Source organism: Phaseolus vulgaris, chromosome 9, assembly GCF_000499845.2.
Source record: "Phaseolus vulgaris cultivar G19833 chromosome 9, P. vulgaris v2.0, whole genome shotgun sequence".
NCBI classification, from domain to species: Eukaryota; Viridiplantae; Streptophyta; class Magnoliopsida; order Fabales; family Fabaceae; genus Phaseolus; species Phaseolus vulgaris.
Window position 1 is genome coordinate 22,648,087 of NC_023751.2, and position 26,886 is coordinate 22,674,972.

General features: G+C 30.9%; 4 protein-coding genes across 4 annotated transcripts; 2 read left to right on the plus strand and 2 right to left on the minus strand.

Annotated features, from left to right (window-relative positions):
- Positions 1–3,888: 3,888 nt before the first annotated feature.
- Positions 3,889–4,804, plus strand: LOC137821861 (17.5 kDa class I heat shock protein). Its single transcript, XM_068626645.1, has one exon. It carries the CDS (start codon positions 4,038–4,040, stop codon positions 4,497–4,499), a length of 462 nt encoding a protein of 153 aa, XP_068482746.1. The 5' UTR covers positions 3,889–4,037; the 3' UTR covers positions 4,500–4,804.
- A 2,631-nt stretch (positions 4,805–7,435) lies between these two features.
- LOC137821862 (uncharacterized) lies at positions 7,436–8,743 on the minus strand. The gene has a single exon (XM_068626647.1). It carries the CDS (start codon positions 8,520–8,522, stop codon positions 7,659–7,661), a length of 864 nt encoding a protein of 287 aa, XP_068482748.1. The 5' UTR covers positions 8,523–8,743; the 3' UTR covers positions 7,436–7,658.
- Positions 8,744–17,724: 8,981 nt separating this feature from the next.
- Positions 17,725–22,860, plus strand: LOC137822663 (aspartic proteinase Asp1). The gene is made up of 8 exons (XM_068627606.1): positions 17,725–18,000; positions 20,423–20,540; positions 20,749–20,972; positions 21,214–21,438; positions 21,549–21,690; positions 21,880–22,080; positions 22,173–22,245; positions 22,514–22,860. The coding sequence occupies exons 1-8, from the start codon at positions 17,777–17,779 to the stop codon at positions 22,621–22,623; spliced, it is 1,317 nt and encodes a 438-aa protein (XP_068483707.1). The 5' UTR covers positions 17,725–17,776; the 3' UTR covers positions 22,624–22,860.
- Positions 22,861–23,479: 619 nt separating this feature from the next.
- Positions 23,480–25,490, minus strand: LOC137821274 (NAC transcription factor 32-like). Its single transcript, XM_068625788.1, has 3 exons — positions 24,862–25,490; positions 24,505–24,782; positions 23,480–24,418 (listed from the first exon to the last, which is right to left on the minus strand). The coding sequence occupies exons 1-3, from the start codon at positions 25,019–25,021 to the stop codon at positions 23,996–23,998; spliced, it is 861 nt and encodes a 286-aa protein (XP_068481889.1). The 5' UTR covers positions 25,022–25,490; the 3' UTR covers positions 23,480–23,995.
- Positions 25,491–26,886: the final 1,396 nt, after the last annotated feature.

Genomic DNA, 26,886 nt, shown 5'->3' on the forward strand with positions numbered 1-26,886 from the left:
GTTTCTGCCCCGCGGATAATGTGTCAAGGTCAACGTTTGATTTAGCTGCAAGGCGAAAAGCTCTTCGTCCATTACTTTTTGCCAATTTGGATCAAGGATAGCTTGAGCATAAGTATGAGGTTCTTTGGTGCATGTGAGCAAGATATGCACTATGTGTAAAAGAAAATCGTGAATTAGAGAGAAAATGATGCATAGGATACCTAGTTCCATTCGGTCGGTTTTGGGTAATTTTCGAATGATTAGCTTCAAATCCTGTTACGTAGTCTTTAAGCTAGGAAGGTGAGGTTGATGTGCGACTAGATCGTCGAACAGGAAGGTCGATTGGAGAAGGTTCGGTACGGGTGCTAAACTTTCTGGCATGAGAGAAGAAGGTTGGTCAACTAGAGGTTCAGGTGCATTGTGACGAGTAGGAGAAGATGATGGATTGAGTGAATGTTGGACAGAAATGGGTAAGTAAATGTCAATAGCTGGTAAATATCTTGTAATGGAGGTGAAGATTGCATCTGAGACTATTGGCAGAATGAGAAAACACTTTCATGGAAGGTAACACCCAACTTGTAAAAAAAGTGCATGCATCTATATCAAATAATTTGTATCCTTTTTTATTATGAGGATAACCAATGAAGATGCATTGTCAAGCGTGCGGATCAAATGTTTGCTTAGGTGAAACAACAGTTGCGTAACAAATGCAACCAAAAGTTTTTAAGTGAGAAAGTGAATGTAGGTGATTATATAGCAGCTCAAAAGGTTATTTATTTTTTAGTAAAAGTAATGGCAAGCATTTGACGGTTAAAATGCATTCCCCAAAATTCTAATGGTAAATGGGACTGAAATCGAAGGACTCGTGTTATGTTTAAAATGTATCTATATTTGTGTTCTACTACTCCATTTTGTTGAGGAGTGTAAACGCAAGTGTGTTGACATTCAATAACTTTTTAAGAAGAAAAATTACGGATTGAAATAAATTTCAATCCGTTGTCAACGCGGATGGTTTTAATAGATGCTTGAAATTTATTTTGTGCAAATGTAATGAATGATTGAGATGTTGAGTTTCAAATTTGTGATTCATAAGAAATAGTCAAGTACATCTACTATAGTCATCGACTATAGTGAGAAAAAAACGTTTTCCAAAATGAGTTGGGGTTTTATGAGGATTCCAAATGTCACAATGCAATAGATTAAATGGTGAATAGGATTTTATTGTGCTTAAAGGAGATGGTGGCCGTGTCTGTTTAGCTTTGGGAGAAATACTACAATTATTATGAATGGAAATAAGATTTTTACTGATAGGTAGTAATGAAGATGCAAGTTGTATACGTGCCGAAGAAGGATGTCTGAGGCGCTTGTGCCATAAATCATGGTCGGTCGAAATTTGAGATGCACGGCTTGGTTTGGAAGAGAGAACATGTACTATAAGCCTACGTATTGTTTACCCGAGCCAATCATCCTCCCCGTAAATGAGAACATCTTTAAGAGTGATTATGTCATTGAATTTAATCGTGTCCGTAGATGAGATGGTCGTAGTTGAGCCTGTGAACAGATTAACATTTGTAATAAATAATGATGAAGTGTGTATGAAAAATTGGATGCAATGTGATCGGTTGCTCCGCTATCCAAAATCCATGGTTTCGTAGAAGCATAATCAATAGACGAGTTATGGGCAAACTGTTGCGTTTATAAACGCATTGCATCACTTTTATCCTTATTGTTGAGTGGGTAAACAGCCTTTGTCAGTTGTTGAATTTGCTCGGCAGTGAAGCCTTGTACCAGGTTTCCATCGGACTCGTTACTTGTGTCTTCTTTACTAGACATGATCTTTTGTTTAGCGGATAAAAATGGAAAGACGGTCAGAGCACAAAAAAGAGCACCAAAATCGGTGTTTTGGTACTAAGAAAATGGTATGTAAGAAGAAGGTAAGAAAAATTGTAATTCTTTGTTCTCTTGTGTATATTTACATCACTCTTGTATAGGAAATATATACAAGACTTTTTTTCCAAATTACAAGCTAATTATGTGATTATCGACTAATCATGAGATTCTATCATTATTAAATTAATTATGTATAATAATTACGTATAATTTAATAATCATTATTTCCTTAATAAAAGAAACTATTTAAGTTTTGAACTGAAAAAAAAAAAGTGTTCATGGAGGTCTAATGATAAAAAGAAAGGGTTGTCACCATTTGTGTATCTAAGGATGGAAATAACCACCAAAAACGAATGCAAATCACCAACCAAACAACCTATAAGTACAACAAAAGCTACCGAACCACAATATGCAACCCAACCAGAACAATGCAACGAAGAAGGGAGAATGAGAAAATGAAAATCCTAGTTTTTAATTATAAAACTTTGGAGGGCATTTTTTTGTCATTTTATTAAAGTGATGGGTGCAAATTAAAAAATGAGAGGTGCAAGAAGAAAAAGTCTTATATTTAAGATTATTAAAGTCAAATTATGATCACTCCTGATCCAGGCTTAAGGCATTTTCTTCTTACACCTTCCTAGGTTCTTCTATCACCTCCATAATTGTTTTAATTCAAAAATTACCCTTTTGCAAATATTTTGAAGTTAATGGAGGGTGTTGTTCGTAGACTTTCCAAATTACTCAATTAGAATATAATATATTTTTTTATTTTAAATTATACAATCTAAAATATAAAGTTATATTTCAGATTATACAATCTGAAAGGTCATTTTCAATATGAAAATACTTCTAAATATTATAATCCAAAAGACATTTGTGCATTGGATTCTAAAAATATCTTCTAAATAGTATAATTCAAAAGACATTTGTGTATTAAGAGATACATTTTCGATTGTATAACGAAGAGCATCCTCTCTAATTTAAAAATATATTTTGGATTTTATAATTTGGAATGTATTTTCTTTTAGAAATACATTTCGGATTATAAAATCTTGAAAACATTCTTAGATGGGGAACATCTTCCAGATACTATATAATCCAAAAATGTGTTTATAAAATGAAAAGGAGCCTTGTGTAATAAAGTGTTTTTAAATCACCTATTTCAGAATAAAAACTACACGAGCCAAAACTAGTGCAAAATAGACATTTTCAACGCAGAAGCAACAAAACTCTCTAATAATGTAGGTTGAATCTTCCATTTAAGGGCTGTGTAAACGTTCCAAAACCGTAGCAAAAACCACAAAAAAACTGTCAAGGAACTCGAAGGGGGTGGATGGGGGTGTCGGTGGTACTCAAGGGTGCAAAGAAGGTGAAGGGAGTACGGATTAAGAGTTATTTCTTTCTTTCATTAAGGGTAAATATTGTATTTTCCATGAAAAATGAGAGTGCCAGAGAAAATTATACTGGAGGTGCAGGAAGGAACTCTCCATGTTTAAAACTTTTTAGCCCAATTGATGATTTTTGTAGCCCAATTAATGAAACGCATACAATAAAATTTGACTGTTTCTTCCTGCACCTCCATATCTTCTTCTGGCACCTCCATACCCAATATGAAAATACAATTTTATCCTTCTTGTGCCACCTCTATAGAATAGCTTCCGGATTATGTAATCCGGAAACGCATTTGAAAAAAGACTTCCGGATTACATAATCCGGAAGTTAAAAAAGACTTCCAGATTATGTAATCCGGAAAGTAATCATGCATATGAAAAAAGACTTCCAGATTATATAATCCGGAAGCTAATTACAAATTTGAAAAATAACTTCTGGATTATGTAATCGGAATATTACAGAGGGGCATTTTTGGAATTACGAAAATATATGGAGGTGAAAGAAGAAGGTATGGAGGTGCAGGAAGAAGCAGCCATAAAATTTAGAACCTACTGGGTGGTGTGTAGACAAGTGTAGAAGGTTTTGGAATTTTCTGAAAGAACTTGACAGACCGAGTACAGATTTCTAGAACATACGAGATTCACCCTTGATTTGATTTAAATACCTTGTGTTGTGCGTCCTTTCAGACAACAAAAACAAGAATTTCGTTATCTGCTAACAATTCACACAGCATTTTGCAGAGTTCAAAACAACATCAGCTAAGAAAAGAAGAGAGAATGTCGCTTATCCCAAGTTTCTTCGGCGGTCGTAGGAGCAACGTTTTCGACCCTTTCTCTCTTGACGTGTGGGACCCATTCAAGGATTTTCATTTTCCTTCTTCGCTTTCCGCTGAAAATTCTGCATTTGTGAACACCCGAGTGGATTGGAAGGAAAGCCCAGAAGCGCACGTGTTGAAGGCTGATATTCCAGGGCTGAAGAAGGAGCAAGTGAAGGTGGAGATTGAAGATGACAATATTCTTCAGATAAGCGGAGAGAGAAACGTTGAGAAAGAAGATAAGAACGATAAGTGGCATCGCGTGGAGCGTAGCAGTGGTAAGTTCTTGAGGAAGTTCAGGTTGCCACAAAATGCAAAAGTGGATCAAGTTAAGGCTTCCATCGAAAATGGGGTTCTCACTGTCACCATTCCCAAGGAAGAGGTCAATAAGCCTGATGTTAAAGCCGTTCAAATCTCGGGTTAAAGTTGAACTTAGGAATCTTATGCTTTTCTTCTTTGTGATAACGGTATCGTGTGTCTGCAGTGTGCCTAAAGCAAGACACTATAGTATATACATGCTGCGAGTGTTGAAATAAGTGTGTCTGTTTGTGAGTGAATCTGAATTTCCCATTATGAGAAAACTCGTGCGGTCAATGCTAATATTACTAGCTGACTAGCTGAATTAGCTTATAATGTAATACTAAAAACTGGAAAGAAAACGTGGTACTTGGTTTTATTTATATTAACAACTTCCAAATAAGAGGATGGACAGGGACATTGTTGTTCCAAGCTTGTTCCTTTTCTTGGTTTCTTGTCTTTCGAACGTAGCCTACACAATACGCGATCCTTCAACGTTTCAGCATCTGTATTTGGTACATTATCGTAATATTTCAATTTATAACAAACAATTACGTTTACCCTATGATACTTAGACATAAAAAATATCTGACCAAAAGAAATATTACAAAATCAATATAATTTTCAGAAATGTGGAATTTTACCAAGGGATCACCCTCCTGATACTTACTGGTTGGGTTCACAGCAAACTACATCGATGCCGGATAAATGCACACTTCAGTTTTCTTGTCACAAATGTCAAATAATATCGAGTTTCTCTAGGCTTTTATTTTCTTAATAAAAGGATAATAATAAAACTCAAAAGATGTTACTGTTTCAGAAATACGGTTAATATTCTTTTTCATGAAAATATTGAGTTTTTATTACTTTTTTTTTTCTCAACAACATGAAAAGCAATAACCTCTTCCTGTCACTAAGGTATGAAAATTTTCAATTTACTTGTGAATTATGACTTGTGTGTGTTATGCACTCTCAATTTCAATTATTCAACTTTAGTAGTGATTTTAAATTATTTCCCATTGATGTATTGCTTTGTACTACCTATTTTTCTCAGTAAACTCGATTCCTTCTACCCCATCTTGTCTGTGGTAATCCAGAAGCCTAGTGGAAGAAATCTTCTTGGAACTGTCCCTTCCTACTCCAATTCTGCTGCGGTATCCACTGGGTTGAGAGATTCATTCCTTTTCATTTTCAACACAGCCGCTGAGAAATCTTGGATCCACCTATTGTTGGTATCTCCATAACTGAAGTTATAATAGTCCCTTTCAATCTGATTTATTGACATGGTAAACATTGATCAAATTGTCTCAAGTGCTATCTAAAATTACAGACGGAGATATTGTCATGAGAGCATGGAGTTGAAAGCACAAGCCTTTGAGATTGCAGAAGAAACTACCACTACAGGTTTCATTGATGCAATAGATAGTAGTCGTATTTAATTATATAGATAATATGCTCATGATAACGTGATTGATTCCATTGTGTTATGTATTACCGTAAATTACATATTTAGCTGCATTATACTGGTTCAGTTATTACTATATTTTGAGATCTCACATTAATTAGGTTTTAAAGCATATTTTTTAATATGATATCATAATCACTTAGAATTTATCTTACCCAAAAGTTTATTGATTTTATTACACCATCCGCTATCGAATCACACATAAATATAAATATACTATCGAATCACACATAAATATAAATATACAGTAATAGGAACAAGTTGATATAGTCATAGGTACAAGTTGTCGTTGGAGATCGACTGAAAAAGACACCGTTAGTGGCATTTTGGAGGGATGGTTAAGCACAAGGGTTCAAGTTGAAATCCCAATACAGATAAGCCTGTCCTTAATAGACTGCTATTCGGTACATTCTCATTACATTTCAATTCAAAACAGTTTTGTTTGCCGTGTGATGTGATGCTTGGACATGAAAACCATCTAACCTTACAACACACTATTGATCCAAAAGAAATATGACAAAACTCAATTATCAGTAAATCATTCAGACTTCTCAAGTGATTGGAGCTATGAAACAAAAAATGGATAAAAAATTCCATGTATATCTATAAAACTAAGGGAATCAAGTGATTATAGACCCCTTACAAGCGTTGCCTGTGAATAGATGGAATCAACTGCAGGACATGGTATTGTTGACAGCAATTATGTTTTTGGTGTTTTAATTACTACTGCAAAGATGGAAACAACCAATTCTGCCATTGCATACGCTTTTGTTGAAATCAATGGTTGGAATTTCATACCAACTCAACAGAAGAAATGGTATTATTAACTTATAGTCGCTTAAGTTATTGAAATTTGCTACATTTGTTTGGCAGAAGAAGCACAGATGGGTGAGTATAGGTGGCTGCAATTATATTAGAGTAAACAAGAAAAAGGGAGTTGTAGGTCTTAAGGTAACACTCGCTTAGAAACTTGCACAACCTTTAAGCAGCTGTAACTGCCTTCATACATGACCATACAGAGGTGGCACCACACCATCTTCCAGTTCTGATCCAATCGATCGGCAAAAATAAAGGAATCCATCTTATCGAAACACTACATGTGAAACATGAATACTTTGCACACTCTTGCCTACCATTGCTGAAGGTGATGTTTGGCAACAATTTGCAAAATAGTCGTGTTTGGGTGTCTCACATTTTGTGGCGTTTCAAATCAATGAGGAAATAATGGCTCCTCCATCAGAACAACAAAACATAATCTGTTGTCATTGGAATGACATGCCTCTCCAAATCAACACTGAACTCTTTAGCTAAGTATACCTCTCATTATTCAAGCACTTATAACATATTTACCTCTCCAATGGGAAACCTTTCACTTCCACCTCCCCTTCACCATAAACTAAACAAGATATATAATCCAATCCAATCACCAAGAATCCAATCCAATACAGTGCAATGGAAGACAAGATATATAACATCACTTCCATGACCACCCATTACAAGACCAAACCAGATAAGCCCTTTTTGTAGCCCATGTATTGTTATCATCTAAGAACCCCCAGAGTCAATGCATTCAATTCAACACATCATGAATCATCTTATTTTCCTTTTTCAAAAAATTATTTAATCAGAATGTAGTGCCAATTACAATGTGAACCCATCATGAATCATCCAAATCACAAAAATTGCCATATGGCTGACTTTTATAATAACAACTATAAAAGTCGGGTGATTTCTCACAAAAATTTCATGAAAACTAGAATCTTAAAAAAGACTATTAAAATCTAAAAAAAGCAGAAATTTATAGAACACTTACGAAAAATGTCATGCCAAACAGAAAATGTCATCAGTCATCACCAAAATATACTGCAAAATCCTCAACGGAGCATTTCCAAAATCCAAGTGTGGCAGCCTCAACTCCCTCACTCTGCATGCCCCATCCACCTGTGCTCCAACCCGAACTCGGTTCACATCCACCCTTCTGAAGAGGTAGAAAGCGCCGCCGCGGCGCTGATCGGAAGAAGGGTTTTTCTTGGTTTTATAAAAGCTCCAACCTTTGCCGGCGAGAATCCGACAAAACTCCTCCATGGTGCCGACCCGATGGCCGAGGAACCGCGAGTAGAGAGAGAAAGAGCCGCAGTCCCAGTTTCCGGCGTTGACGGCGCCAGCGGCGGCGTCAGTGTGGTGGCCGGAGCTGAAAAGAACGATCTTGAAGGCGCGTGGGGAGAGCGTGAGGAAGCAGCGGAGGTGGGTGAGTGGGGTTGCGGAAAGGGAAGGGAAGGGAATGGGGACGGCGTTGCTTTGGAGGGAACAGGAAGAAGAAGAGAAGGTTAGTGATGAGGGTTTGGATGAAGATGATGGGTTGGAGAAGATGATGTGAGAGAGTGATGGTGTAGGGTACAAGTCCAAACCCAAATCCCTTGCAATGGTGGCAAGCCTATATGTGTCTCTAATAATCTCTTTTGTTGGCAGAAATATCAAACCTGGGATTTTGTACCTTCTCCTTCTTCTCCTTCTTGTATGATGGTGGGGTTGGGATGTGCCATGGGCTTCATCATCATCATCAACAACGTCACTATCATCGTCATCATCATCATGGGTGTGGTGATTTTGGGTTAGCATGTGATGAGGGTTGTGGTTGATGGTTTCCCCTAAGACCAGAGAACGAACCAGCTTTAGTGGAAGCATCTTTCTTTTTCTTTCTTCCTTTCGCCTTGTGTGTGTGTGCCCTTACCTTGGCTTAACGAATCATAAGTCACACCTCACAAGACATGTCTTGTCCTTCTCATTCTTCTTTTTTCCACCAAATCTTCACAGCTACCCACTTACTTCCTTGACTTTGGTAAAGCAACTCTTTGGAATTAAATTAATATTTGGGTCCTGTTCTCCTTAGTATTGCTACGTTAGTGTTTGGAATTCATCTTTCTAATGCATTGATGAAGGCATGCTATAATACGAATACTATAATTACAAACCGAAAGGTAATAATACTTTGCACTCAGATCTCCTATTTACAAGGAAGATATTGGTGCTATATACATGACTCAGTGGTATATGGGACCGTAGCTTTATTAGACTAATTATTATGTTGAATTTCTGCATTTACACACTTTTTTGTTATGGGGTGATACTCTACTTAGACGGAAGAGAAAGGAGAGGAGTTTGGTAGTCCTTTCGAGAATGAAGAGAAAAGAGAGATCTTGGAAAAGACCATTTCGTAGACCAAAAATACCATATTATTCTTACTTTAGTTCATTTTTTTTTATTTTGCGGATTTGCAGAAAAATAAAGTATTTTAAGCATAATCGATTGTTTGGTGTGTAAATATGAGTTTAATCAATTATGTTGTAGCATAATCGATAAGTTTAACTTTTAACTAAAGACATAGTTGATTATGTTTCTGAAAACTTTGGATAATCGATTAGGTTATATTTTTTTAAGGTAGAGGGTAATCGATTATGTTCACATTTTTTTTCATTTTTTTTAATTCTTTCTGATTTTTGTTTTTCTTTTTAATCAAATCTATATTGTTTTCGGGCACAACTTTTTCTTCCTCCGTGTGTTGTGTTCTTGTTTAAAAATAATATAATTATATTTAAATTTTATTTATTTATTTATTTGAATTTTACATTATTTATTCTTTTATTTGTAATTAAAATTTTAAGTTATTTTAATTAATTAAAATGTACACAAAATTAATTATCATTTATTTCTTTTTTCTTTTTTTATACATAAGGGTAAATTTGTAATCTTATAATTTATACAATTTTAATAATTCAAAATATTCTTACAACCATTACATCATTTACATATTTTAATAAATAAATTTTCTTCATATTAAGAAGTAGACTTTAAGTCTAACTCAACCTTATAAAACAAATTTATAAGGTGAGTTTGCACTCACTTATATACAATGAAATGTCCTTAGTCAGTATGGAATTTCTAACACACACCCCTCACACTGAGAGTGACAACTTGTGCATGATAACGATTCGATAGCGGGTGGTCTGATAAGTCAAACAAATACTTGGTAGAATAGGCTCGAAAATGACTCTGATATCATATTAAGAAGTGGACTTTAAGCCTATTTAACCTCATAAAATCGATATGCGATCTCAACTTTTTTGCATGTCAAATCTTCACACTTTTACTCTCCCACATCCTCAATTTTCCACTCCTCATTTCAAACAAAGCATTAATGTTAATGAATGAATTTTTTTTTTCTTCCCTTACAATATCTTAGCGTATGATTGATAAATGGAGAGGGGAGGTAGAGTGATAAATTCAAGGCATTTGGGAGGAATTTGTATATTGTGTATGGTGTAGAAAAATGCAAGGAAATAAGAAGAAATGCAGGAAAGGAAAACAACTTGTAACTTAAACGTTAAAACAGCCGAGTTTCACATTATGTTGGATTTTGTTGCAATATATGGCTTATGTTGGTTCTCTTTTCTTCTCTTTCTTATTTTTTTTATTAAACCAAACACATATCTAATGTTCTCTGGTTTTTTTTTTGTTATATACTTAATTTTATCTCTCTGTTTGCTTCCTCTTTATCACACATATCTAAGATATTGAGTTAATTATCCAATTTCTAAATTTTGTGATATTTTCTAATTTCTAAGTCTTTCGAAATTATTAGTTATGATTTTATTGTTCTCTTTTGTGGTAGGCGTATAAGTGTGTTGATGGTAAGATAAGAGTAGGTTTAGTTGAAATATGAAATTGTTTCTCAAAATACAATGAATGAAATATAGAAAAGGATGAAAGAAACATGTTTGTTGGACAAAATACTATATTTAAAAATGTGTTTACACAAAGAATTCCAACTTCACGATGAAAAATTCCTTTGACTCCGTAACTTAGAATCCATCTATGGCAGAATATAAAATTCTCCTAAGTTATTTCTAAGAAATTTTTTATTCTTTATCCAATTAAAAAATATACCACATGAAGTAATTTTCAAATGTAAAAATACAGGAATATGGTAGTTAATTTATGATAGTGTGTCTTGTCCAAGTTTAATGTATTAATAAAGTAATACACATATTTGTATATATCCACATATTTATATATATAGTTTGTAATTAAAAAAATAACAAATTTTATATATAAATGTATATGTATGGATATGTACATTATTTTTTTAATATAATATTTTATAGTTGCTTGAAAAAATCTTCCTCTGTTCAAAGTGCTACATAAAATGCTTTTCACTTTTTTTTATAGTAATATTTTCATAAAGTACAAATATTTTTTTTTTCAAGATATGTAAGATTTTCCTTATTTATGCATATCCCTTTGACTTCGTACATAAAGTAATTTTCAAATGTAAAAATAGAGGAATATGGTAGTTAATGTTTATGATAGTGTGTCTTGAGTTTAATGTATTAATAAAGTAATACACATATTCGTATATATCCACATATTTATATATATAGTTTGTAATTAAAAAAATAACAAATTTTATATAAATGTATATGTATGGATATTTGCATTATTTTTTTAATATAATACTTTATAGTTGCTTGAAAAAATCTTCCTCTATTCAAAGTGCTACATAAAATGCTTTTCACTTTTTTTTATAGTAATATTTTCATAAAGTACAAACATTTTTTTTTTAATTTTATTTCAAGATATGTAAGATTTTCCTTATTTATGCATATCCCTTTGACTTCGGATGCAATCTTTTATTGTTTATTTATGCTTTGTAAAGGTCATGGTGTTCGAGATACATTAGCTAATAAAACATTAATGTGTTGCTTTTCCAAATGAGATAATAATTTAAACACAAATTTACTAATTTAATAAGAAAAATGGATAAAATGTTAAAAACGAACATAAACATAAACTAATTAGAAAAACTTATATCATAGTGAAAATTGATTGATTTAATATTTTTGTGTATGGTTATAAACCGATTAAGCATAACTTGCATCTTAATTTATTTCAAAAAAAAAAATTGATAAACCTCTTCGCCTACTCCACTTAAGATTAGAGGCTTATGTATGGTTAATTAGTCTTTTCTTTCATTAGAATATGAAATATAACTTATCTTTAAAGAAGACCTATTAATTGTTAATAGAAAGATTTAATAAGACTACCTAGAATCTTAGTCAAAAGTAAGGGTATATATGTTTACTAACTAGAATCTTAGTCAAAAGTAAGGTTATATATGTTTATAATATTTAAAATTAATTAAAAAATACACTTTAAAAATTAGATAATAGTAGTTAAGATTCAGAAAATATAAAAAACTAAATATGATTTACAAAAACAATCATCTTTTTCACTATAAATAAATAAAGGAACTCAATTTTAAATATCCTAAATTCAGCTCACTTAAATTCTTATCCAGAACCATAACCAACATTATCTAAAATAAGGTTTTAACAATAACCAACATTATAACTAATATGAAAATATGAAATGATAAAGTAAAAATTATTGCGATAAATAATAATATGTAAACGACAAAAATATTAGAGAAACTATTTTTACATAATACTCATAAAATAAGGTAACTATGTTATATTTATAAACATAGAAATTAAGATATTGATTTTTTTTTATCAAATTATTATTTATTTTAATTTTAAAATATTAACATTAATATTTATTTAAAATGATTAATTTAGATTATATTTAGAATTGTTTCACTTTCTTTCAAAAGTAATTAAAAACTCAGAAATAAATAATTATCTGTGTCATGACCTCAATTAAAATTTGATCGTACTTGTTTTTCTAGTTGTGTCTCTTGGCCTTGCTGTTGTTTCAATTGAATGAACGACCAAAAAATTAGTGACAGAATGATGATAAAGTTTCAATTTGGGATAAATTTGATGTTTTCAATTGATTTTTTCATTAATTTTTACTTAATTTATTAAATATTAATTTATGTATTTTACAATTGAGTCTTCATTTATTAATCGTTACAAATAATTGACGTGAAGGTCAATAAAAATATGATTATCTCATTATTTTATATTAATTGTATAATTTTTTTTATTTGGTAACACATGACAACAGGTAAGCAACATGACGGAGAAAGAATCACATCATTCAATTTTTTTTAAAAAAATAAACGATAATAATTAAAAAATATAATTTTTTATTATTTAATAAAAAATAAATGAAAATATTAAATTTATCAAAAATTTAAAACTTAAAAAATACTATAAAAATTAATAACATACTATCTTTAATTATTTTGTTATTCAATAATATGTAAAATAGATAATATAGAGTTTAGTGGGAAAAATCAAGTTAAATGGATCAAAATCAGGTTTGAGTTTAAATAATATGAAAATTAACTTATTACAATTTGTATATTATTGACTTTTAAAAAAATAAAACAAGATACAACAAGGCATTTCAGAAATGTGTATCCAATGGTTAGCCCCAACAGGTATAACTCGATCCCACACCTTGGGATCATGCCGTGGTAACACTAACCCCCTGTTTGCTTCAGATGAATGTACTGTTCAGGAGGAAGGATGTGAGTGGATATCCATGATTTGGATCAAGGGATGTGCAGGGAAGTGAAGGAGAGGATATACTTGTGAACAGTAAATATAGAGGGAAAGCCATGTCAGCATCCCTTATTTCCAAATTTACCCTCATTTGAATGTATTACAATGCTTCATTTAAATATATTAGTATTTTAAAAAATTTATTGTACAATGTTTAATATATATATATATATATATATAATATTTAAAATGAAGAAACAAATCATAATAGGTTATAACTTTATAATCTATGGCATCCTCATCCACCAAGAAGTAGAAAACTGGTAAGGATAAAGCTCCAACACATGATTTTTTTTTCTTTTAATATATTTTCACGTATTTTTACACAATTTATTAATAAAAACTACACTTTATTATAAATATTAGTTATTAAATAAATTTAACTAACACAAATATTTAATAAAACAAAATAATAATAATTAATTATTGAACTATATCGGATTATACTACTAATACGTTTTTATCCTTATTTTTTATTATAATTTTTTATGGAATTCTTTACTATGGTTAATTAAGTTATATTTTTGTTATTGTTGTATTTTTTAGATTGCTTTATTGTGAGGTTTTTTAATATTAAAAAATAGAAATTTTTTATTTATATAAGATGTGATTTATTTTTTAATTTTATAGTATATGTTTAATATTTAAAGAAATTATTTGAAATTCTGTTTTTATTTTTATTTTTGTTATGTTTATATTAAAATATTTTTATATATAGTTATTTTGTTTATGAGTTATAATTTATTTTATTATAATTTTTTATGAATTTTTTTTATTGTTAATTACGTTATATTTTTGTTGTTGTAATATTTTTTATTTTTCATTTCTAGAGGATTTTTAATATTAAAAAATAATATCTTTTTATTTATATAATGTTTGATTTATTTTCAATTTTGTTACTTGAAGTTCTGTTTTTATTTAATTTTTTGAATACATATTTTTTTCTAATTATATTTTTTATATTATACATATTTACATTTAACATATATTTTTTTAATTGTTTTTTAAATCTACGAAATGTGTGAAAGTTTTTCATTTTTAAACAAAAACAACTCATTTTATTATTTTTAAACAAAAACAACTCATTTTATTATTTTTAAACAAAAACAACTCATTTTATTATTAATTTTTTTAATAGACAAGGGTTAATTTGTTAAGTAACATTTCACACCTTTAAAAAAAAAAAATTCTCTCATAACCATCACATCACTCACAAACTCCCATAAAATTTCCTTACACACCCACCCTAACATACTCCAATCCAAACACCCTCACTTTCTTCACACTTTCCTCACACATCCTCACACATCCCCTCCCTAATCCAAACAGAGCCTAATAGTAGTAGTAATAGTACATAATAATATTTGATAAGAAATGTTGAGTTATAAGAGTGAAAATAATAAAAATAACCACGATAGTGACAGTTGTAATATTATGTATTAATAATTGTGATAATTATCATAATAATAATAATCTATATCTATATATAAATAAATTTGTTCATATTTTATTCTTATATTAATAATTTATTTTATTATTTTATTTTGATTATTTTATTATTTTATAATTATTTAAATTAAAAATTAAAAAGATAATTAATATTAAATTTGAAAGATAGGTATTATATTTATTTGAAAAGAATGAATAAAATAAAACTTTAAATTGAAGCTTGGTTTGATGGACAGTTACTTTTAATCTCTCACAAAAAGTCACAAAAGACTAAAATAAAATAAAAAAATCAAAAACTGAATGTAAATAAAATTTAGTTTTTTTTTTTCATTCTATGAATATTTCTTATTGAACAAATGTCATTATCCTTTAATTTGTTCTGATCAATCCATACAGGTTGTATAAATTTTAATTGTTTAATTGTTAATGCTTCTCATTTTTATTTTTTTTACTCTGATTTTTATAGTGGAGGCGAAAGAGAAAAAAAGATAAAGAAACAGAATATCTCAAACGGTTAAGATTCAAATTCTTGCAAAGGTACAGAGTTATCTTGATGTCATTGTTGATGTGGATATCTAGTGAGGATGGATGCATTTGGAGGATAGGAAAGGATTAGAAAATAAATATTTTCTTAGGATTTGTTACTGGAGTTTCTCATCTTAGTCTTCTTATTTTTATTATTATATTCTTCTTTTTTAGTTTTATATTAGTAACAAATCAAAATTAGTGATTTACAAGTCTTGAGAATGAAACATGACTTAATATAATTATGTTCACTGTGTTATAAATTTAAACTTGTTTAATATATTTTTTACTGTAACTTAATTATTAAAATGATATGTTGAAACTTATAGCTAAGGAGAGAAAATATTTTTATCTTATTTTTTCTTAATGATATTTTATATTTGAAAGATATGAATACAAAAAATAATAATAATAATAATAATATTATTATTATTATTATTATTATTATAATGGTTACAAGAAATAATAACGTGTTTATGATTTTTTTAAACCAATTTATTGAATTAAAAATGATTGGTAAACGAGATAACTGTAAAATCTCATAACAAAATATAATTCAATAAATTTTATTACATAAATAAATTTGTGTCTTTAAATAAAGATACATTATTATGTCAATTATAACTATAACTTTTTAAAATAATTAAATTCTTAATAAAAGTTTTATTTTTTTATCTATCTTTTAAAATTTGTGTGTGTTCTTTTTATTTGAACAAGTCATAAAGAGTATTTATCAAATTTAATATTTAGAATTTTAAGTTTTTTTTTAATTTTTTAATTTAAACTACAGTTACATTAAAGTTCATTTATACAATTTGTGTGTAATTTTTACATAACTTCATATGATGAGATATTTGTTACTTTAATTTGTAATATTAAATATTTTTTTAATTTAAAATTCATACAAAATATAAAAAAAAAACAACAAATATTAAAAAAATATTAATGTAATGATTAACTGTATCTACAAGATTGAAATAGACAATAATAAGTAAAATGAAATTAACAATAATAGAAGAAAATTAAATAAAGTACGAATTAGAAGTTATAACTTCCATAAAATTCTTATAACTTATAAGTTAGAAATTCTTAAAATAAGTTAGTTTGATTTACTTACAAATAATTTTACATTAATTAAATGAAAATATGAGATATATTAAAATATAAGATAATAATCGAAGAAAATTAAATAAACTACGAATTAGAAGTTATAACTTCCATAAAATTCTTATAGCTTATAAGTTAGAACTTCTTAAAATAAGTTAGTTTGATTTACTTACAAATAATTTTGCATGAATTAAATGAAAAAACAATTGTGTAGAAGTTATCTTTAACTTATGCATAAACTAATTTTAGTTTATAATTTTGTTCTCAAAATATTTATGATAAGGTTTATCCAATTATAACCCAAGTTATTATAAAATTGATTTTATAAAATGTACTTTTTATCGTTTATTCATTTCTTCTTTGAAAGTAAAATGAATCTTTTAACTTTTCTTTAGATTAGAGGATGAAAAACCAGGGAGAGGAAAAATAAATTAAAATAAAATAAAAAAATAAGATTATTTAAAATACGAGAAATTAGAGGAAAATGAACATAAATAAGTGATTTTTTTAAAATAATTTAACTTATGTGATAAAATAATTTTTTTGTAATTAATATATTTAAACAATGATCAAAGTACTCCGTTAAAAATAAAATACTATTAAATATTAAAAATATTTAAATATCTACCACCTCTCTAAAGTTAATCATTTATCACATTACAATATTATTATTACAGATTTAATAAAAATATATTTAAAAACAAAAAATTAAAAATAAATTACTTCATATATATCAAAATTAATTATATATTTCTTCTACAATTCTATAAAAGTTGAAAATGTATTTTTTCGTATTTTTTTTATTTTGCTTTTCCTTTCTCCTTTGGTGGTATGTATACCTGGTGGTTATATTTTAACACCCATCAAACAAAAAACATTCATTTAATAACTTAAAATAGTAATATTTGAATAATAGTTATTTAATTTAATTTAAAATTTGAATAATATATTATTAAAGTGATTGGTAAAATGGATGTAATTTTTTTTTTAAATGTTAAAATATTATTTTCCTAAATTGATTTGGTTGAGTTGAGTCACGTTTCTTGTGTGTCTGCTGGAGTGGTAACATATAATATTTGATTTTTCAGAAAGACCATAAATGTATAAAACTGAAAAGGGTATGAAAATTTGATGAGGTGGGGTTTGATAGGAGGAAGAAAGGAATAAGCAGTTAGGGACAAAAAATGCATTTGAAGAAATCCCAGTTTGAATCATGGAAGCAATGCTTTTGTGGACCCACACCATCATCTCAAATCATATATAAACCTTTCATGCATTTCCTCAAACACGCAACCTACCCTCCATACATGCTTCCATATCAATTCCAAGATGAAGAAATCGGCGAATTGGGGATTATTTCTGCTTCTGCTCCTCTTCTTCACCTCCTCTACTTCTTCAGCATGGTTCGGTAGCAAACACAAAAGTTCAAGCTCAAGCGGAAGGATTCGTTCCGATGAAGCCTCTTCGTCATCGTCATCACCGTTCCTACTAAACCGTTTCCGTTCCGGTTCTGCCGTGGTGTTCGCCGTTCACGGCAATGTTTACCCTGTCGGGTACGTAACAGGAATCTTCTCTTTCTCTTATGCCTTTCTTTCTTCTCTAACTAAATAGCCACGACTCGTGAAATTCTTAATGAATTTAAACATTTTACTGAGAAATCTCATGAAATTCTTAATGATTCTAAATGTTACTGAGAAATCTCATGAAATTAATTTCAAACGGTTACATAAAATTGATTTCTTCTCTCTTTCATGTCACGTTTTTCTTTCTTTGTCCACCATGTATCCTCTTGAATTGTTGGCGAGAAAATTTATCACGTTTTTAACGCTCAAGGTATACTTTTTTTTTATTATTTTCTTTTTCATTTATTTCATTAATTTTATTGTATTTAAAAAACTAATCCAATGAAATTATAAAAGTTAATAAGATTGATTTAATTTTATAATTTTTGTTTTCTAATATGTCTTTTAATAATTTTAATATCAATTTTAGTAATACAAGTATTACTTTTTATTATCATAAAAAAAAATGATAACACCAACACTTATACCCTAATTACTCCGAAACAGTGATGAAAATTGAATCTAAATTCCTTTATGAAACTCTCAATCGCTAGAATATATTTAGTGGATTAATCAAAACTGTTATTAGTGGATTAATCAAAATTATTAATAACGTGAAGGGTTATGTAACGATAAGTTAAGGTCAAATCTTTAATATCAACAATATTAGAGAAATTGAAGGATTATTTGAATAGAATTGATTTAGAAGGTAGAGGTAGAACCGATCCACAGATTAGATTCTTATTGAATAAATACATTTATATATAAAGTTAAATTTGAAGAGGTTAGGAAATTCTAATTCTTGTAATAACAATAAAACAAATTGAGGTAATAGTTAATAAAATCCACCAAATACTAAACAAAAATTAAGAATCATGAAATCTTAATCTTAGGATGTAATTTGAAGCCCAAAGGGAATAATTAATTACAAATAATACGACTTTCAAAGCCAAGAGAAGGACAAGACATTGAGTGTTCTAATTTAAAAGAATCTTCAGATGTCTTAGCTATAACAAATACCAATAAACATTAAAACCAACATTGAGTATCTTTAACATGATCCACATACAAATAATAAAGTTAAATGATTCGCATATTATTTGACAAAGATGAATAACTTATGAGCTCTCTTTATTTTTTGCACTTAATAAACAATTATCATCTTTTTTTTTATCCTTCTTCCTACAATCTTATACTAATAATACCTACACTTTTTTTCACTACATTTTCATTTCACATTTTGGAGTTAATGAATAATTTTTCTTCAATAAATTTAACTTCAAAGAAGTCCTTTAAAAATGTAAAGTATCCAATTTTCATTCAACATTCATAATACTCATTGATTATTTAAATTAAATTTAAATATATTTTTTAGTCTGCATAAAATTATCAAATTTTGATTTGGGTTCCTACAATCTTTTTTTTTTCATCCTCATAAATCTTGAAATAATTGATTTCAATGCTTATGAAATGTGTGAATTTTGGTTTTACTTCCTATAAAATATTTTTCTTTGATTTTTATTTTTCAAAATTTTTAAATTCTCTTGTTTAGTCCCTAATGTTCTTTTTAAGGTATATAAATAATATTTATTTAATAATTTTTACGAGTTTTCTTCGGTATCACATGTGATATTATCGTCATACTAGTTTGTTCAGCATATAAGCTAAAATTGTTAACACAAATTCAAACTTGGATTAACCCGACTTAGTATGAGTTCGAGTTATGTTGGGTAAAAAATATATATTTTTTACAATAATTAAAGAAATTAGATTGATATGACCCTTAGATAATGATATGACATTTAGTCTCACCAACTCACATAAAAAGGAAAGAAAAAAAAATCATTATAAAGATAAGGTGAAATTAAAACTTCAATTAATCTTTATGCATTATGTATTATATGCAATACTTAATTCTTAATTTAATATATTATATTTTATTAAATATATAAAATAATTTAAAAAAACCTTTTTTTATTTTTAAATTAATACTTTAAAATTTTGATAGATCAACTTTAATTCACTGATCATGATGCACCAAGCCAAACTAATATTTTGCAGATTCCATGTTAAGAAATCATAATGCATCAATCTATTTATAAGGTGTGTTTAGGAGAGTAAGACTATTTTATTCTAACAAATATATAACATATAGTCATATAATATTAGATCAAATGTACAAACTTTTAATTATAGAAAGTAAAGAAAAAATTACTCGAACCAAACTTAAAATGCATAAGCTTAAAACATATTTAAACCTTTAAAATATAAATCATAAATGCGTTTTCCGTTTTCCTTTTTTGTCTCATTCAAATATTATATGCAGGCAAGTTTTTTTTTTCTTTTTCAAGTTATACATCTTGAAATATGTACATACATGACAAGTCAGTATATATTCTTTCAACATTCACAGGTTTTATAATGTCACTCTCAACATCGGGCAACCACCAAGGCCATATTTTCTTGATATTGACACAGGTAGCGACCTTACGTGGCTTCAATGTGATGCCCCTTGTTCCCGTTGCTCTCAGGTGAAAGGATATTCTCACTCACTGAGTGTTCAGAATCACATAGCAAATTCATAACATTTTGTTTTTTCTTGAACACATGTCATGTCAAATGAGACTAGATTGGAGGCTAGGCTCACGTTAGCAAATAGATACATGTATAGTGTTAATTTGTTTGATTAATTACAATATCCTGCTAATACTAGTCTTAAATATTGTTGCTTATTTTCAGACACCCCATCCACTTTATAGGCCCAGCAATGACCTAGTGCCATGCAGGCATGCCCTTTGCGCATCCTTGCACCACACTGATAACTACGACTGCGAAGTTCCACATCAATGTGACTATGAAGTTGAGTATGCAGATCATTACTCATCGCTTGGTGTTCTTCTCCATGATGTCTACACTCTCAACTTTACAAATGGAGTCCAACTTAAAGTTCGTATGGCCCTTGGGTTAGTATGATATCTCAAACCATTTTTACTTCCTTAGTTTATGCTTTAAATTTAGTTAAGAATCTGAACTATCCACAACGAAAACACTATTGTTGTATGATCCCCTATTTGGCTTGCTTTAGACTAAAATGTCACTTGATCGTGGAAACTCTGCATACTAATGATGATTATACCACATGCATTGTGTTGAAATGTAAAAATTCTTTGGTGTACTGATACATTTTTTTTATTCCTTTTGCAGATGCGGATATGATCAGATTTTTCCAGATCCTTCTCATCACCCGTTAGATGGAATGCTTGGCCTTGGCAGGGGAAAAACTAGCTTGACATCACAGCTGAACAGTCAGGGTTTGGTCCGAAATGTGGTTGGACACTGTTTGAGTGCACAGGGAGGAGGGTATATCTTTTTCGGAGAAGTTTATGATTCTTCTAGACTAACATGGACTCCAATGTCATCCAGAGATTAGTAAGTGGATCTTCATGAGTTATATGCTAGTGTTACATTTTCCACTTGTATAGTCATCATTTCTAATTTTTTCTAAACACTGAGATCTCATTTCTGTGATCTCCCCCCAGCAAACATTACTCAGCAGCTGGGGCAGCTGAACTCATTTTTGGAGGGAAGAGGACTGGGGTTGGAAATCTTCATGCTATTTTTGACACTGGGAGTTCTTACACCTACTTCAACTCTAATGCTTACCAAACACTAATCTCTTTGGTCAGTTGAAAACATTCACTAACAATCCTTCTATTTCAAGCATTTTACAAAGATTAGTCATGTCAATTTCATCACGCGAAATTTAAGTTGTATGAAGAAGGACAAAATGGAAATAAATTATTTCTGTAATTATACAAGAAAATATCGACATGTTACTTATGGATCTTTTTGTTTAATTTCCACCTGAAGTTGAGGAAGGAATCAGGTGGAAAGCCCCTAAAAGAAGCACACGGTGATCAAACTCTCCCTCTCTGTTGGCATGGCAAAAGACCTTTCAAAAGCATATATGAAGTGAGAAAATACTTCAAGCCAATCACGCTTAGTTTCAGCAGTAATGGAAGAAGTAAAGCTCAGTTTGAAATCCCTCCTGAAGGATATCTAATAATATCTGTGAGTTCCTCCTAGTTGATTCCTTCCAGATTAACTTTTTTAAAGTAACAGACACATTTCATGTATGACTACTAATAAATTTGTTCTGCCAGAATATGGGAAATGTTTGCTTGGGCATTCTAAACGGCTCTGAAGTAGGGATGGGTGATCTGAACCTAATAGGAGGTAGGAATGTTGTTATTGTTTTTTTTTTCTTCTAATGCTGGTTCTGGATGATGAATATTATCACTTGTAGTATTCAGGTTCTTAGCCTGTAAGCAGTTACCAAAACTCATATAGCATGCCTGATTTTACATTTCATGAAATTTTCACATTTATCAATACACTAATAGTTATAACTTTCACCTCTTGATGTGATTTTTCACTTCATAACGGGTTTCCAGACACACCTAATGAACTGTGCATTATAAAATCCCTGGTCCTGTTGATGCAGACATATCCATGCTAAACAAAGTGATGGTATTTGACAACGATAAGCAGTTGATCGGTTGGACACCAGCAGATTGTGATCGGGTTCCAAAATCCAGAGATGTCAGCATTTGAACATACAAGATACCTCCTCCACTCAATTACTTCTCTATTATCATATCAAATAGAAGCTATTGTCCTACTTTGTACAACAAAGTCATCTTATAATATGAGAGTCAGATGTTGTGTTTAATATATTCAGAGATCTAGCCTGACTATTATTGTTTATAGAGATCTAGCGTGATATATCGGACTGGTTACATGTACTAAGTAACCACTCATATAAAATCATATCACATTAGTTTGATTGCACATTGAAACCCCAAGAAAAAATTTTCTCTTGTGGTTGCTCATCCGTTGGAAAAACATCCATGGAAAGTAGTTTTTTTGACGATTTTATCCAACTCCCAAAAACGCATAACTTACTCGTAGACAACACCATAGAAGTTGTCTCGGCTATCTACTCTTGTATTTTAAGAGCGTTTTTGAATCCTCATTAATGTTATAATCAAAACCTATAGTACTTTATCAGGGGTTTTGAAATCCACTAACACCATAAATAAAATTTGATATAATTTACTGCAGCTTTTAACACTAACTAACAACATAGTTGACCCTTTATTTACATAGCAATTGATGCAAATATTAAGTTCATCTCTTGATTCTATTCTATACTTAATCGGCAGATTTCGTACAATTATTATCAACCCATGTTATTCTGAACATTTTCAGATTCAAATTTGATTGTAGCAACATTATCAACAATTTATATGATGGTTAATTCCATAAACATTATCAACTTAGTATTAATATCACTGGCAGCTGTTTTGTGCCTTGATTTTTTCTGCAAGTTCTTTTCTTATATATACCATCGTTTCTATTCTGTCTATAAAGTCTTTTACACTAGCATATTATATAATCTGAGGAAGTGTTAGACGTATACAGTGAGACCAAGATAGGCTGCACCGCTTTTCCATCCTTTGAATGGAAGAATTTTCATTAAGCTGTTTACTTCGAATTGAAAAGTAGAAGTTGCATATTACATATATATGAAAAAATCATAAATGGCACAAGAATTTTCCTGGTGGAGTCCCTACAGCTACACATTAACCCTCCAAAAACCTATGAATCAACAACACCTTGCTGAGATAATTCTGCTCCTACTCTGCTTTTTACTCATTTCCCTGCATACCTAATCCAAAAAGCCCAGTTCAGCCGAATTCAACATTCCCTGACCTCTCCAGAACAAAGAACAAGAATAGTTACTAGTACTACACGTGCATCACTGTTGGGTCCACACACTAAGTCTGGTTCCACGTGTGGTCGTAGTAGTTAGGTGAATGCAATAGCATACCAATGCTGACTTTACAAAATAATGAAGATATTTTGGGGTAAGGGTCCCATGTTATGGACGTAATGAAGGCCCCTTGTCCAAAAGGTTTCGTTTTCACATCAACAGGGCTTCCATGAGAATGTCCTGCAAGGGAGACACGTGGCCTATTTGATACTCAACATTCCCAAAAGGGTCATCCACCGAAAGGTTATTATTGTCAAAGTAATTGTATTCAAAATCAAAGGCGTTTTCAAGCTGTAGCCCAATGTCATTCCATTTGGGGTGGCTCTGCACCTCCCTCTCCCACCTCACCTCCGCCGAAACCACCTGCTCTGAACCGCTCGACTCCGTCTGCACTCTATGCATCGACTCTGAACTCTCCATAAACAATTGCTCATTCCTAAGCTTCTCAATCTCCGGCTTCATCTCTTGATCGAAATTATCAACAAACCCAGCCTCCATTTTCTGTGCCCCCGTGTTGAATTTCTCAATCTTCCCTTTCTTGTTGTAAATTCGACACAACACCCAATCGTCAAGCTGCACCATAACATCAAAATCAGAAACTTTCAAAACAAACCAAACCAAATCAAAAGAAAGTAAATTAAAATCAAATCAAAACGTACCCTTAGGTTGTTGTTTTTCTTGGAGGCTGATCGGTCAACATTGGCGAGGCGATATTCGTGCATGATCCAATTGGTTTTCTCTCCTTTCGGGGCTTTTCCCGAGTAAAAAACCAGAGCTTTCTTGATCCCGAGCGCCTTCGGCTTTCCGATCGGTTTATCGGCGCCGGTGGCCTTCCAATACCCACTTCCGGCGGCGCGGTTCGGCCGTGAGCCGTTGGGGTATTTGCGGTCCCGAGGAGAAAAGAAGTACCATTCTTTCTCGCCGTAAAATCCCATTTCTGCAAGCAGAATCTGATGATGAGTGAATTGAATGATAGAAATTGAAAGTATAGGAAAGCCATGAGAAATTAAACGGACCTGGAAGCTGCCATGGATCAAACTTGTACAAATCGACCTCTTTGATGATAGGAACAGAAATTGGTTGACCAGCGCATTTTCTACACAGATAGTGATTCACCAATTCATCATCCGTGGGGTGAAACCTGAACCCAGGTGGCAACTCTAATTCACCCTTCATTCTCTTTTCCTCTTCTCGCTTCTCTGTTCTTCCCCTTAGCTCTAAAATCTTCTGATTTTCAACTTTTTTTGCTTCCTGTTGTAGTTGTTGTTGGTGAATGTTGTTGGCTCTGTGACTTGAAACGTGTGAAAGAGGATCCCTTGGGTGGGTTTTATAGCGTGAAGAGATAGCAGAAAGAAAGTGAATTTGACACGTGCGTTGAGGAGGTGGAGGCCAAATCCATTGAACAAATTTAATAGTAATTAAAAAATTAAAAAAAATGTAATGGGTGTGACAAGTGGATGCGACGCACGTGAGAGTGTTCCACCTTTTTTTTTATGATTCTGTCATTCTCTTTTCCTCTTCTCGCTTCTCTGTTCTTCCCCTTAACTCTAAACTCTTCTGATTTCCAACTTTTTTGCTTCCTGTTGTAGTTGTTACTTGCTCTGCTCTTCCCGTCTCTGCTCTGCTTTGTTCTGTGACTTGAAACGTATGAGAAAATATAGTAGGGTGGTTTTATAGTGCGATGGGATGTAAAGGAGCAGAGTGAGTTGGAACACGTGGGTTGGTGAGGTGGAGGCCAAATCTATTTTACAAATTTAATAAAGAAGAAACAAAATAATGTAATTTGTGTGAAAAGTTTGGTTGGACTTAGCTAGGACGCAGCCGCAACGTGGCCGTGGATAAGTGTTCCGCTTTTTGGATGGTTTGTCATTGCTTACGTCACATTTGGGGGGCAGTACCCTTTAGTTTCAAAACTAGAATCAATAGTTATTGGCCACGCCTGAGTGTTTCGCTAAACGACAATCATTGTGTTTAGTCGAGTGTCCATCTACGCACCCAAATGTGTCGTGTTTCTTGCTCTGCGCAATTGAGTTGTGCCATGTTTCAACATACTGTGAATCTTAACCAAGGCACGCTTTTGTACAGAAGCAGTGTAATATGGCAACAATTTATTTACCATTTAAGAGGAAGAAAAAGAGGAGAATTTGTAGAAAGTTAACTCTTTTGTTCAGCTAGATCACTGACGAAATGTATGGAAAGTAAAGGGTTGGGAGGGGCTGTTTTGTCCGATACATACTACGTTCAAAAGCCAACTTCCAAGGTTTTGCTTTATGTTAACGCCGACATACTTCATTGTATTCCATATATATAAACATAAGCTAATACTTTATATAATTAATTACGTAAACTGAAAATATTTAATTTTTTCATATAAAGACATATGATTAATTATATTTTTATCATAATTAATATGTTACTTTTTTTTTTCATTCAGTAGTAATGTATTTGATAGTATATGATGAATTATGATTAACCATATTATTTATTTTGAACACAACAAATTAAATATGAACTAAAGGAATCTGATTTACAATATTCTTTGTCTTCCTTCTTTTCTATCGATGTTCCTTTTTCCGGTGGTCTTCTCTGATTTCGGTGATCTGTCCATAAAACGGTTTAGTCATTTTGGCCATTGATATCGGATATGGAGCAGATTCATCTCTTTGTAGTGTGGGCTATTGTTTTTTCTCCATCTATAAATATATGCCTCTACTTTACTCCAAAAGCACATCTCTTATGACTTTTTTTCTCTTTTTCTCTTCTTCATTCTTTCTTTTTCCTTTTTTCTAATATTTTCAGTATCCTGAGTTTTTACCATTTTAAAAGTTGTTTGCTAGTTTTGATATCCTCAGTTTTTATCCGAGAAGTTTCTGTTATATCCTGAAAAACTTGTGCAATACTCCACAAATAAGTTCTTATAGACAGTGATCACTCATGCTCGAGAAAATCAACCTTGTTCGTGTTTTCAACTTTTATTTACTACAATCATAAGTACTTATGGCTGACAATACTCACAACAACAACAATTATACACTCGAAAC